Source organism: Tuber melanosporum, assembly GCF_000151645.1.
Source record: "Tuber melanosporum whole genome shotgun sequence assembly, scaffold_135, strain Mel28".
NCBI classification, from domain to species: Eukaryota; Fungi; Ascomycota; class Pezizomycetes; order Pezizales; family Tuberaceae; genus Tuber; species Tuber melanosporum.
Genome location: NW_003298792.1, coordinates 149,876 through 163,992, shown reverse-complemented (window position 1 = coordinate 163,992; position 14,117 = coordinate 149,876). Strand labels below are relative to the sequence as shown.

The window sequence follows — 14,117 nt, the reverse complement described above, 5'->3', positions numbered from 1 at the left end:
TAATTGTCATGATCTATTATAATTCTTGACCTATGTTGAATTACAGAATCTTAAATTGAAATGTGATTGTAGAATCTCAGTTTTTAGTGGAGTACAAAAATGCAGATATGTGACCCATTACTGGGAGGTGACCCATTACTGGGTGAAATACGTTATGTTTTGGTGAAAGGTTTTTTCCAATAAGGCATTAAATTTTCGAGTGATCCACTCATGATCTGCTTAGTCAGTACTGTGCCACTGCTACAGTGAGGGCAAGGCTGACAAGACACCTCATTTTGTTTGGAGTATGATATGATATTATACTATATCGCCTCGTGCATGATAAAAACGGAGCCATTCCCGAGAAAAGAGGCTATGATATCTTTTCAGGCTAGTAATTAGTTTCAGACGGCTGGGTGGCCGCAATAATATTGCGCAGTAAAAGAATATTTTTAAAGGAAGTTGGTGGATGAGTGACTACGTATGGCTATTGCGCAGCCCGGGCTGGTTCGCGACGCTCAAGTCAGGTTTCAGGGTTGTGGGTGCCCTGCAATTTTGACAAATCAGAAGAGGTATGATATGATATCGTGGCTTACACACTAGTACAGTACAGCATGTTGTTGTGCTCAGGTGCTCTTAGCAACAAATACCAGTACTTGACTCTATTACTCTATTACTAAATTTGGAATAGTTAATTTTTGGACTACCCTACTTGAGTATGCGGCACTCTTCAACCCGCCCTCTAGTCGGCAATGCACCTTAACCCAACCATTACTCGAGTAGACTATAATATCGTAATATAATCATTACACACCCATCAGCCATTCTTCAAACCTACAATCCAATCCTTCGTCACCTGTCGCCGGTTAACAATCACACCCCTTCAAGGATTCTCGAATGAACAACAACAAACCTCATAATAAACCTTGACCCCCCACCTCCTCCCCCTTCCGCTAACCATCTCCTCCACCACTACCCCTTCATCAATTCTAACATCCCCAAGAAACAACACTACCACCGCCGCCACTGCAACAAGCGGTAATATCGCTAGGAACGCCCACCCAACCCCCTCCTTCACAGCCTCCTTCACCTCTTCCCCGAACGCCAATCCGGCATTCACCCCACCGCCCGCGCCCCCCCTCGAAAACTCAGCCCCGAATGGACCAAGCTTGTTATTCAACACGGAGCCCATTACGGCCATTGCCACCGTTCCTCCAAACGGCTCAAAGAACTGTATTGTTCCGACGATAACGGCGAGGTGTGCTGGCTTCTTAGCGATCGCGTGGAGCGGGACGGGCATGGAGGCGATTCCATTTCCGAAGCCGCTGAGTGCCATCATGCCGTATATTAGGGATTTATTGCGGGATTTTAGGGCAGGGGTTAGGATCCCAATGGAGATTGGGAGGGCGAGGTGCCCGAGAAGGAGAGGTGGGAAGGTGGTGCGGGGGTTGATGTTGCAGAGGTACATTGCCGAGTAGGCACCCGCTGGGGAGTTTCCATGTCAGTTCGGAAGGTGAGAAGTGGGAAGAAGTAGACTTACCACCTATGCCCGGGAGGTAAAAGAGTAATTGCAAGCCAGCTTTGCTAGCGGAATACTGCTCGACAATGGCAAAGTAGACACTTATGAAGTAGAACATTGCGAATAGGGCTACCTATTGTCAGCTCTCTTACAGGATTCCCGTATTAGGAGGAAGATTTACCAGCGCCCCCCGCAAAATTCAAAAAAGCCAAAATGACAATATCCTTCTCATAAAACAGATGGGCCGGGATCATCGCCTGCTTCCCAGGTACCCGTACCTTCTTCTCCAACCACCTCCCCGGCTCCATCGAGTACTCTACCCAGACAAACACCAGGAACAACATCCCACCTACCACTAATAGGACAATGACCTGTGGAGAGTCCCAAGGGTATGTTGCCCCACCCCATGTTAAAGCAAGGATGATCGAAATACAAGAGACTAGGAAGAGGGCTAATCCTGGCCAGTCTATCACTGAGATTTTCTGCGTAAACGTTCGCTTTGATAACTCCTCGCCGGTTTCCGGATCAGTGTGGCGTTGGGCTTTGACAAGTTCTGGCTTCAGGACAAAAAGCACGGCAATGTGTGCTAGGAGGCAGATTGGTATTGAAAGGCCGAAACACCAGCGCCAATTTACCTACTTTGATTTAGCGAGAAATTTACTGCAGCGCCCTCGATGCCACCTTGGAAGAAGCTCATACGTTCGTCAATTGACTATCCTAAAGTTAGCATAAACCCGATAATTCCAATATTGGAGATCTCAGAAACCCACCCCCCAATAACTGGCCCAACGGAATAACTAGCCCCAGCGACCAGAGAAAACAGAGTATTCTGCAATGCATTATCCTTTAAACTAACCTTGTCCGACAAAATCACCGTCATCATAACCAACAACCCCGCCGAACTCACCCCCGTGATAGCCCTGCCCACAAGCAGCATCTCAAAACTCTGAGCTCCAGCACAAAGTGCGCTCCCTACCAGCATTAAAAAGATGACGAACTGTAGCGTGGCATGCCGGCCAAAGACATCGCTGAGCTGACCAAAAGCCGGAATGAATGCGGTGGAGGTTAGTGTGAAAGATGTTACTATCCACGACTGCTGGGTGAGCTGGTTGAAGGACGTTGCGATATGTGGCAGGGCTGTCGCGATTATTGTGGTGTCCATGGAGTCAAGGAAGAATGGGAATATCAGGCCGACTAGGAGTTTGGCACGGTATCTCCATATTGCTCGTTTTTCTGCTTTGGTTAAAGGTTGTTTTTCTTCGTTTTGGAGGACTCTGGGCGAGGTGGGATGAATCTGAATTGTTTCTTGACTGGGGTTTCGAGCGGGTGGTTGAGTGGATTGGAGCTCTGTCTCGTTGGGAGCTGCCGGGTTCATTGCTGCTGCAAGACGCCTGACTTGTCTTGGAGTCTTTTGGAAACATTTCTGGTCTTTTATGCTGTACAGTATTAAGCCCCATTATTATCTTTTTATCCTTGGGATACTTTGTGTTACTTCGCATTTCTCGGGCCGAACCAATATCCTGGCTGGTGCTCTACAATCATTACCGGTATGGCCCCGTATTTACTGCCAAGAATGGCGAAGCATCACGGATACGACAGGCAAGCACACTCGCCACATTTCCACTCTACCAGGCACACAGAAGTGTAACATATGAAGGGTAGGTTGACCTCATCAGCCTTGCTATTCAATCCGTAGAGGCACGATATGCCCTGCCATCATTGCCTACATGCAGATCGCAAATATCCTGGCAACAGAAAAATTGCCTAATGGTTATTCCAAACGGGAAAATACTACCTATATGGATTCCGACATTAAACGCACTAATATCATACCCCGCGCATTATAGCCAAGAGAATTTATTTTATGTAATACACATTTGCTCAGCCACAAATTCCTCAATAATCCCACATGATCTACCAGTACTTGTACTCGAGTACCGTACATTGGATCAGGTACGGCTTTGTATCATAGGCTGGGGCAAAGAATCTTTAGAAAAAGCAATTACCCCCCTAATGGCACCGATATTGCATCTATCCGATTTCCGGTATTCCCGTAAAAATGTATGTCTCGCGGAAGTGCTCATGCATGTCTGCCTTATGTCAACCTCGTACAAAGCCATTGTGTAACGAGGTGGGTTTTAAACCTGGTGACCAATTTATGTTAACGACAGCTCTGAGCTAACTTGTGGTGCCAGCCTTTGGAATTTTGACTATCTTCGTAGTTATACATATGGAGGGGTCCAGTTGTTCCGGTAGAGTAGAGTTCGCTGGAGGAATTACTGAGCAGCGTGATATTGTACTGAATTCGAGCACTCAAGCACCAACAGAAAAGTACAAAATAATTCTGATTGTGCCGGTCGCCAAGGAAGCTTCTAGACATAGCTTAGGGTTTTCTCTCTTAGGTTCGTTTCACAGAACGGTTACTGAAACCCCGGGATGATACCGATAGGGATTCATCATTGAAATAGCTCCCTAAAGTCGGCCATAAGTTACCAACTGACTAAACTGGCGAAACTTTCTATGAACTTTGGCAGTTGGAGGCAGGTTATCATACGATCTATCATGCTGTGTCGGTACCGCACGCCACTCCGCTTTATCATTTTTCGCTAGTGGGGGCAGCCTGCTGGAGATATCATATCTAGTTATCATCTCTGAACCACAAATATCCTGCGTTCAGACGATATGTTTAACAGCCAACCGGGAGTGCGTGATTACCATGAGTCACCCCTTCTCTCTACGCACTTTCTTCACTTTTTCATTGGGTTCGCCGGCGGATTCAAGAATTGCAGCAAACTTCTCGCAACATGTGATACCATCACCATATGAGATCTAGACATACCTGGGGTTCGTGTTGGTATTGGGAGGGGCGCTTCCGCTGCTTTGCCGGTGGGGGTGGTCAGTGGGTTCGCCAGATAAGCGGTTGTAGGATCACAGAGCGCAATATAAAATTTTCCTGCGTTGAGGTGGACAACCGTTTCCATTTGTGGAATTATTCGTCTGGTTGTCGCCATTCCTTGTATCATACTACATTTAAGCGTGCACAGTAAGTACAGTGCTCTGCAGTGCTAGGGTGAGGGCAGACGATCTAATCCCTAGAAGAGCACTGGTAATAGTATAATGCAGTAAGACTAAGTAATACCAGCGGTAGAAGGGCGCTTGTCGCGGCAGTCGCTGTTACAATACTAAACCACCAGGAACGCTGCTGAGCTTTAGGAACGCTGTTGAGTGTTTGGAATGGGCCAGGGAGATGCATGGGAACCATGTTTTCGCGGCTTTGAAAACTCCAAAAGATCTTGTTTACTATGTCAACTTTTGTGAAATAAAATCTTATAAAATGTATTACAAATTAGTTTCCTTACAAAACATAGTTTCTCAGGCTTCAAGCTGTAGCATTTGGCAGTGATTGTTCGACAGTTAGAATTTCTAAACCTTATAAAACGCAGTTCCGGGCGCGGTGATGTTCGGTAAGAGACCGTTTTACCATATATTTTCTCTGTTCTTATTTGGGGGATTAGCCAAAATGGTGTTTAGTTTGCTTTTATAATACAGTATCGCAAAATTTCCTTCTCATGGGCTCCATGTACTGTGCTACCTAGTACTTTCACAGTCGCAGAAACCTATTATCGTAAAAACCGACTATCCATGATCTGGGACTTGGCACGCTAGTATGGCATGCGCCACGGGAATGACCATACTAAGCCACAATAGACCTAGCAGAATATACTATTCCTTTTCAGGGTGCTCTGTCTCGAAATACGGAGATTAGAGGCTAATCGGGGATAGTGGATTTACCGAGTAAATACGGTATTTCCTGTAACGACTGTACCGTACTAGATGATGGACTGGTTGTAATTCCCTTAGCAGGCATGGTGAGAAGTGTGGTTGAACGAAAGATCTGTGGAACAGACTAGTTAGTATATGATAGGGCATAGCCCAAGATAGTTGAGTGAGCTAGATCATCTTGGCAGATGTTGTTTTCCTGTATATAGAGCAGACCACAGACCTCTGGAAAAGATCCATTTTTTCCTACGACTTGCACGAACACAAAATACCAACGTGTTATTTCGTCATTCCGCTGCCACTCATTTCCTGGGTATTACTAGAGTAGGGTAGACTCTGCTGTTCCAACAATACTGACTATATCCGGAGGTCATGTGACAGTTTATTTTGCTTTCCCCAACTATTCTAGTACCCAAACCGGCTAAGAATCAAAATCTGAAGAGGGGTGGCGTGGGGGAGTGGGGGGCAAATTACTCCAGTATCTGATTTGGCTTCGCCCGATTAGTACTTGATATTACAACTTTTGCCTGTGAGCTGGGCTACCACTTCATTCAGTATTTCGATTCTGAGATTTTACGATTCTCGGCAGGAATCAGAATCGTATGTGAAAATTTGATAGAAGCCCAAGTGGGTTGAAAGCTTTTACAAAGAGCGGTCCAACCGCTTGTTTGCATATCCACTTCCTCTTTTGTATCTTTCGTTCCTGCTATCAAAGGTGCTATCCAGAAACTTCCCGTTTATCCGCTTCCAGCGTGCTTGATTTGGGACATTGAATGAAACCGATTGCTCTTCAAGGCTACGATGCAAACCTTAACCATCGTGTAGAGAATTTCGTGGAAAATCCCCTGCTATCGTACTACGGATGAAATTTTTAGGGCTTATCTCCGCTAATCCCTCTTCAGAGACATATTTAGTCGGGATCCTGTCCCCACATTTCCTTCCTCCTCTCGTGCCGTTTCCACCCACTTCCAAGCACACTTGTTTTTATAGATTCGCACCTCACACTCTCTTAACGGTAACCTCTTCCCGCCTTATCTTGCTTCGATTTTGGCTCTACTTTGCTTAGCGGTATATTAAGTTATTGGATTATCATGGCCAAAATTATCCGCTCTGTTGAGTCTACACTCCAGGATCTTCACCTGGAGGCTCCGACTCAGACAACAGGACCCGGAAACACCATGGCTAAGTACCTTATTGCACTCTTGACTAATCTCTCCACCGAATCTCAATGGGATCACCTACGCTCGTTTATTCCTGGGATTCTTGGAGTCGTTTTTGTTTACATACTGGTCAAGCTTGGTCTTCACCTTCACAAGGTCAGGAATGATACTCCTTTGAAGCATGTTCCCGGCCCGTGGCTCGCATCCTGTTCTCCACTTTACCGCTTCTGGTACGCGGTTTTGAAGGAGAATTTTCATCACCACTTGACAAACCTTCACCGCAGGTACGGTGATGTTGTTCGCATTGCCCCAAACGAAGTCTCTATCTGGGATCCCCGAGTTACCAGCGAGATATATGCGCATGGAGATAAAGGTTATGCAAAGTGTGATATGTGAGTTTATCATTCCTCACCGCCTTGACCATCATTTACACCGTTTAGGTACGACATCGCTCTTCCTAATGGATTTTTTAACCTTGCCGTCGAGCGTGATATCCAAACACATGCCGAAGGGCGTCGCGCAATTGCCAAAGACTATAGCATGACCACAACCCTCATGGCGGAGTCCCATTTTGACAATGTTATCAAGGACTTCATACTCGTGCTTGACAAGAACTTTGCCCAGAAGGGGGTTGTCTGTGACTTTACTATTTGGAGCGAGTACTTTACTTATGATATGATCACCGATCTGGTTTTTGGAGAGGCATACGGGTTCTGCAAGACTGGTCTTGACGTCGACGGGAGCCTCAAGGATTTGAGACAGATGTTGCTTTTGAGTCCCTTCTTGTAAGCCTCTTGACCACCCGGTCCTGCTCTGAAAATTCTAATAAGATAGGTCTTACCTTCCCTGGATTTGGCCGGTTACACAAAACCAATGGGTTAAGAAGATTGGGATGAATCATTACGCTAGGGTACGTCATATTCCGGTTGATTTGTTGTGATTGTAGGAGTAGGTGAGCTGAAAAATTATATAGAATATCAAGACAAATATTGAAAAACGCTTGAACAACGGCAACCCTTCTGGACGTAATGATCTTTTGGATAGGCTACTTCGATCGCGGTATAGAGATGGACATACCCTCCCCCTGGGAGAGATTGCGCACGTTTCCAAGTCCTCTGATTTGCGATTACAAGCTAACGTTTTTCTCTAGAAACCATTCCTACATCTTCATGTATTACACCTTTCCTCCCTGTATATTTTCTAAAGCTAATCTTTCTAGTCTTGCCGCCCCAGACACCGTTTCGGTTGCTCTTCGCGCAATCTTGATCAACCTCGTCCGCAACAGAAACATCCACAACGAAGTCATGGCCGAATTGACCGGTTTAAAGCTCTCCAACCCAGCAACCTGGAAGGAACTCGCCGGCGCACCGCTCCTCCACGCAATTGTCAAAGAGACCATCCGTCTTCACCCTCCCGCAGGTTTCAACCTCCCTCGTGCAGTCCCTGCCGGTGGTCGTACCCTTTGTGGGTACTACCTTCCTGAGGGAACGACTGTCGGAATGAGCGCTTGGTGTGTCCACGCAAATGAGGATTTCTGGGGTAAGGATACTTTGGAATTCAAGCCGGAGCGCTGGTTGGACCCTGAGCGTGCATTCAAACTCGACCAATACGGACTCAGCTTCGGCCAGGGTGCTAGAGCGTGCTTGGGGAAGAACATTGCGCTGGTTCAACTTGTTAAGGTTTATCTTTCTTTGTTGCATTCGAGGAGCCCTCCTCTCTTTCCGGCAGAGTAATGACTGATTATATTATTAAGGTTACTGCCCAAATTCTTCTCAACTTTGAGTTTGAGCTTGTTGACGAGCGCAAGATTCGCGGGGTGTTCTTGTTGCTCGTTGTTCTTGATGGGGTCAAAGTTGCTTTCAAGCGTAGGGCTGGTGGGCCGCTTGACGACACCGTTGGGGCGGAGGGGGTCGTTAATTAGGCCATTTTTGTACAGCACCTGTGGGGCCGGTCCCCCTTCCGACGCCGGGGAGCATTGCGGGTGGTTGTGGCATATATGTATATCTTGATGTTTGGTTAAAAAAATGGGTGTAGAGGTTCCTGTATATTACTGTTCTCCCTTTCGAGGGTTTTCGGGATTTTTTGGTGGGATTTTTATGTATAGAGGGGGAGCTTTGTTTGCAGTAGTCAAACTAGGAACCTATTATACTCGAAAAATAGCGCCTCCAGTGACACCTATCGGAGTCTGTCCGCTCGTCCGAGGGCGTTGCCTTAATAAACTGCGGTTGAGGTTCACTCCAAACTCCTGACTAGGCAGTCAAGAGTCAAGACATCCCCAGCTATGGGCTCCAACGAATCATAATCCATGACACTGACGTAGGCAAACAAACTCTCTGTCGATCACAAGCTGAGGGGCTACTTCGTCAAGTGGGGAAAGCATAGACTACGAGCTCCTAATGAAAAGATGCTATCATACTAAGGAACCAGCACTATCATAGTATCCGACTCGAATCATGTGCATACACCAACCAATAATATGATACGCCCTAACCAATCGGAGAATTTCCAGCAAACCCTATTGCCTCAAGCCAAATGTCAAAGGCTACAAGGTGATTTTTATGGGTGGGACATTGTGGTTCGAGGACCAGTCAAAACCTTTCACTTCTTAGAATTTTGAGGGAGGGTGCCGCACAAGAAGCTTAATTTGTGCCCTCAGCGAAATACCCTGGGCGGCTGTCATCGGGGTATTCTATGCAGCCACGCAAGCTTGCACAACAGCTTTCACCTTCTACCCGCAAATTTCTTTCCTTTCCTTTCCCTTCCTTCCCTCCCTTCAAAATTCCTCCCCACCTCTTCCTTCCCCCTCTCCTACGCCTCCTTGAACATAGGTGACATACAAACATTCATCATCAACAAACACACAAACACCGGTAAAGTACCTTCCCCTCCTTCTCCCCCCCTTCCCTTATCCACCTCCTTCGATATTTTTGAGCAAACATCCTAATTCTTTCAATCCCCCTTCCCCCAGACAAATCAATTTCAACAAACATGGACACAGCTACAAACACTTCCGCCTCCGAGCCCCAATCTTCCAAACCCAATGAAGCTTCCACCCTCGCTATGCCCTCATCCGACCAGCACTCTCCCGACGTAATCACTGAGACTAATTCCTCTTCTGCGCCTGCTGGGGCTTCTGTCGCGAAATGTATTTGCTTTTCTGATTCCCTCCTCCTAACATTTTTTCTGAATGGATGGCTAATTGGAGTTGGTGGGTATAGCCCCAATCCGCAGCTTCACCCAAAAGCTGAAAAGCTCCCCCTTCTTCGCAAAGAGTAAGGGGAAGGACAAGGCAGTTGGCAAAGAGAAGGAAAGGGAAATCACCACTACCACCTCTCCTGCTACTGAAGGCGAGCCCATGGCTGGAGTAGATGCGCAGGAGGGAGCCGGGGCTCCGAAGAAGGTTGGGTTGCTGAAGGACTCCTTTGAAAAGGTCACCAAAGCTGTCAAGGGTTTGTTGTCATAGGCGGGATATGGGACGGTATTATAGTGCTGGAACTCTAGGGATATGGATAACTGCTTATTGGGATAATTGGTGGTATGTTACGGAGGCCTTGTTTTTTTTTTACTCCTACTCTTTCTTTCTCCCTATCGCGAAAATGAGTTTCATTGCTTCCTCATTTCCTTCCTCAAAGTGCCCATAGCCAGGCCGAACTCTACACTCCTCTCTACTTTGGCTTCTCTTCATAATCGTATTTTCAGATATAATATCTATGATACTAAAAGTTGCTTGTTATTCTCCTCCCCCTTTTGTCGTGAAAATCCCACAATCATAAATTTCTATCGAGAGTGATGCCAGAGCCTCCGCCCTTTTAATCGTCACTGCTCTCCCTTCTATACCCCCCCCGGCTCCCAAAGCCTTCTATCCGGAAGGGCGGTACAATCCTCCGAAAAATTAAACACAAATGTCTCCCCCGAGCACCATATGGATATCACGATACCAGGCTAGGTTAGACTTAGGGTGAGATGAGTGTAAAATTGGTCTGTGATACTGGGCGCATTCACCGGAGGTGAGGAGTAGGAAGGTGTATTCGCGCCGCAGGGGCTGGGCTAGAGTGCGCTTGGTCCCTTATCGCAGTTTTCTACAGTCATAAATTTACTTCATCGAGATTGACTGTCTGCCCCCGGGGACGATCACCGTTGATAAGAATGGACGAGCAAATTAAACTCGACTCTCACTCTCTGCAGAGAACAGCGCGCCACGATTCAATAGCTGATTTTTTGGTCCTAAGATCCTGCCACCAAATACAAAACGCAGTTATTCCATAAACTTTTGTACAAACCCGAGTGATACGTGGTGTTGCACAGTACCTACCGTCACAGAAAGCAAACACGACTCTTGGGGGTGGGGTGGACCACACTCCCCAGGTAGAGCAGCAGCACAACCTTTCCCAAATTCCGTCACCTTTGAAAAATGCAAACGAAAACAGCACCGCGCCGGCAACTCAATACCCTAGATTACATTCAGGTCCGCAAGGTTCTCGTAACTTCTAATTCGCAAAGTCTTGATAGTCTTCGAACGGGAGATTGCACGAGATACCTGATGGGAAAGAATGTGAATATAGGATTTGCTATTACTAGATTAAAAGGGATCTCTCGAGAAAGGGTCCTTGCATTGTTATCCGGGGCGGGAACTGATGGGATATGATACCTCGGGTGCTGCGAGCCGCCGTTGCGAGTGTACACAAGCTGGCACAGTACCCTGCACATGTGAGAAGACGGTGTGTTGTATGCGTGCTAGAGAAAGTTCTAGAAGAGAGTGGGAGGTGTGCCGGTTCCTTGATTTGGTGAAGTTTACAGAATCGCGCAGGTACCCTGGGATGGGCCCGCATGGTATATACTCTTTAGGGAAGCGGGACGCCGATATGGAAGGGCCACCCTGTCGTGGTGTTTCATCCCATATTGTGGGGAGGGGTAATGTCGTTGTTGGGGGGGTGCTGGTACGATGCTTAGGAGCTGGCCTGTGTTTGCGTTAGGACTGTGCACTACTGAACGCTATTTGTCACATCCCCCGGGCGGGGCTCTAACATTTCGAAGGAAGGAAATGGGTGCGGAGTGAGGCCGATAGCGCTGACAACAAATTGGTGCCTTAGTTATGATTTTGGGTGGGGGGCCAGCATCATATATGCGGTTCATGTACAGCACTACTCTCGGAGGTATATCTGTGCTCCATGTATGATATATGATAGGTTACTTGTAGAATGACTACCGTGATTAACTTACTCAGTCCCCGAAGAGCTCGAAGTAGCAAGTCACCGACATAATATAGGGAAAGCGATTTGACAAAATAGGCTATAATGTTTAGTTATTTGCTGTACTCAGTTTTAGCACAGTTTTGTATTGACATTCTAAGGAAAGAAAATCGGTCATATGATACATATCAAACTAACTTATGATATCTGATATTATTTCCATGACATTGTTCACTACCCCGAAACCCTACCCACCCTCTTCACCAATGTCCCCTCCTTTAAACTAATGGGCTTAGCGTACAGTACTCAAATATGACTAATACCTACTCCAAGAAAGAAAAAAAAGACGAAAATCTCTACCAGCCAACCAGAACACTTCAAAGTAACAAATGTCTCAAACTATCGACTTACAGGATAGATTGTAGACAATTAGGAACTTGTCCTACCATCAACTGTCATCTTCGTCACTACCATAAGCTACAAGGCCCATTATACTAGCACCCTTATCTCCCGTCCATTTATCTTCCACCTTCGGGTCTGGAGCAAGCACCTCCTCTTTGTCTTTTCCGAGATCCTTCTCCAACGGCTTCTCTCCAGTCGTAGAACTCTTCCTTCTAACCTTAAATCCCAAAGTTCTACCCCCCACCTCCTTCTTTCTCCTCTTTTTCCCGGTAGCCCACACAGCCATATCCTGATCGCCGCCCTCTCCACCGCCAGACTTATCAGCCTCTGACTGCTGTCTTCGGAAATCATCAAGCCGACTCTCAAGTTCCTCCTTCCGCGCATCTTCCACAGCCTTTTCCGTTTTCAGAATTGAGTCCTGTGCCAATTAATCCTGGAGCGCCCAAGGAACTCCAAGCGCGGGGGGGCCTACAAGATAGTCCACATCATCCTCGTCAAGTGTCTTGAACTGGTTCTTAAACTTCAACTTTTCTTCAAACTCTTCCTGCTTCTTTGCTACCGACTCATCACGATTAGCTACTCCCCTTTTATGTGGATACAATGGATACAATGCAATACCTTTATTCGCTTGCAGGATCTCGTACAAGCATCGGTCGTCCTGAGCTTCCTCCTCTTTCGGATTCCTAGCCGCTTCGACAGCCGCCTGGGCGGCACTCCATGGGTCAAGGCGTGGGGGCTCGCTAGACGTGTCTTCTGGAATGGCGGTACCGGCAGAGACAAATCCGGAGGACATTATTGACGTGGGAGGTTGACGTTCGGTTCGTGCTGATCGTGAGCGATGACATTTAGTCATCACGGAAGTAACCGCAGAGCCGCATGCTTGGCGTAACCGCTCCCAATGAGCCATTCAGGCACAAGCCTTAATTAATAGCAACACACTAATATCAAACTCGTAGCTGCTCGAGTGAGTCCAAGTGTTAGACTCTCCGCTGCCGCCGCCCCCGGATTCCTAAACCGCTGCCCCCCGTGTTCCCTAGAGTATGTCATTTCGCCAAGCACTCGGGGTTCTCCAGGGTCGCTGCGGTGTTAATTTTTAGGGATTCCACAAGCACAGCCACACCCTTCGAAAGATCAAAATCGCTTCACTGAATTCAATATAATTTATTATCCTCGTTTTGCCGATCCACTCAAAATAATCTCTTTATGACCCCTAATCCCACAATTTCCGGTTTCCGATAAGGGAGATAATGGCGGGAAGCAAATTTCACGGTGGTTTTCGGAGCTGTTGCTAAGCCTTATCTTATATGTATGGTTCGTGCGCTCCAATACATGCGCGGGATTCTGAGTTTGATACAGTACTTTTCAAAAGGCCATACGACCCCACCAAACCCACTCATTGATTCGAGAAAACCACTACGAGATAGGGGATTTGAAGGAGAACGCAGTAGTCGGTTTTTTCCTTTCTTGTAGTTATGAAAGGCCTTAATGGACTAGTAAAATTCTTTAAAATTGAGCATTTTTGGCGCAGAAGGGAAAATATGCTGCGTACAGTACTGCCACACTTCCATTGCGAGTTGTTGCTTTATTTGAATTAGTCAACGAATTCCTATCTCAAGGTTTTGGTTCCCTTATCGTACTTTTAACTGCGGAACAGGATATTAAGCATTTAGTAGAACTGGCTTGAGACTAACATGTTTCAATATCAGGAGACGGTGCTCATTCCCAGCAACTCCTCCTACCCTAGTATAGGCATCCTTACCGATACGATACTTGATTGACTTGCGTGCACGGCTTCCTATCGATTTACATCCCACCACAAGCTCTGCGAGTAATCCTGAGCTGGCTTGCTCATAGACTCGCGCAAGGAATTATGAGGTTGAGTCATCACGCCATTCATCTCCGCCAATTACAGGTGGTGTTCAGGCGAGGGCCTTGCATAGCTGCTTGTGGACAGGGTAGAGAATTATTATAAGGCCAATATTTCAGGAATCTTCATTTTGAATCTATTATTACTATCACACACCTTGACTATTGCCTCTCAGTGTCAACCGGACACGCCATCTAAAGAAAAAAAGTTTTTGGCCACAA

The 14,117-nt window shown here is 46.7% G+C and overlaps 3 protein-coding genes; 1 reads left to right on the top strand and 2 right to left on the bottom strand.

The window, feature by feature from the left end:
- Positions 1–721: 721 nt before the first annotated feature.
- Positions 722–2,873, bottom strand: GSTUM_00002541001 (uncharacterized protein; the record flags this gene model as incomplete). The annotated part of the gene is made up of 5 exons (XM_002836212.1): positions 722–763; positions 893–1,464; positions 1,520–1,627; positions 1,680–2,133; positions 2,265–2,873. 5 exons carry the CDS (start codon positions 2,871–2,873, stop codon positions 722–724), a joined length of 1,785 nt encoding a protein of 594 aa, XP_002836258.1.
- Positions 2,874–7,466: 4,593 nt separating this feature from the next.
- On the top strand, positions 7,467–8,171 carry GSTUM_00002540001 (uncharacterized protein; the record flags this gene model as incomplete). Its single annotated transcript, XM_002836211.1, has 1 exon — positions 7,467–8,171. One exon carries the CDS (start codon positions 7,467–7,469, stop codon positions 8,169–8,171), a length of 705 nt encoding a protein of 234 aa, XP_002836257.1.
- Positions 8,172–11,907: 3,736 nt separating this feature from the next.
- On the bottom strand, positions 11,908–12,822 carry GSTUM_00002539001 (uncharacterized protein; the record flags this gene model as incomplete). XM_002836210.2 has 3 exons in its annotated part: positions 11,908–12,447; positions 12,502–12,584; positions 12,648–12,822. The coding sequence occupies 3 exons, from the start codon at positions 12,820–12,822 to the stop codon at positions 12,076–12,078; spliced, it is 630 nt and encodes a 209-aa protein (XP_002836256.1). The 3' UTR covers positions 11,908–12,075.
- Positions 12,823–14,117: the final 1,295 nt, after the last annotated feature.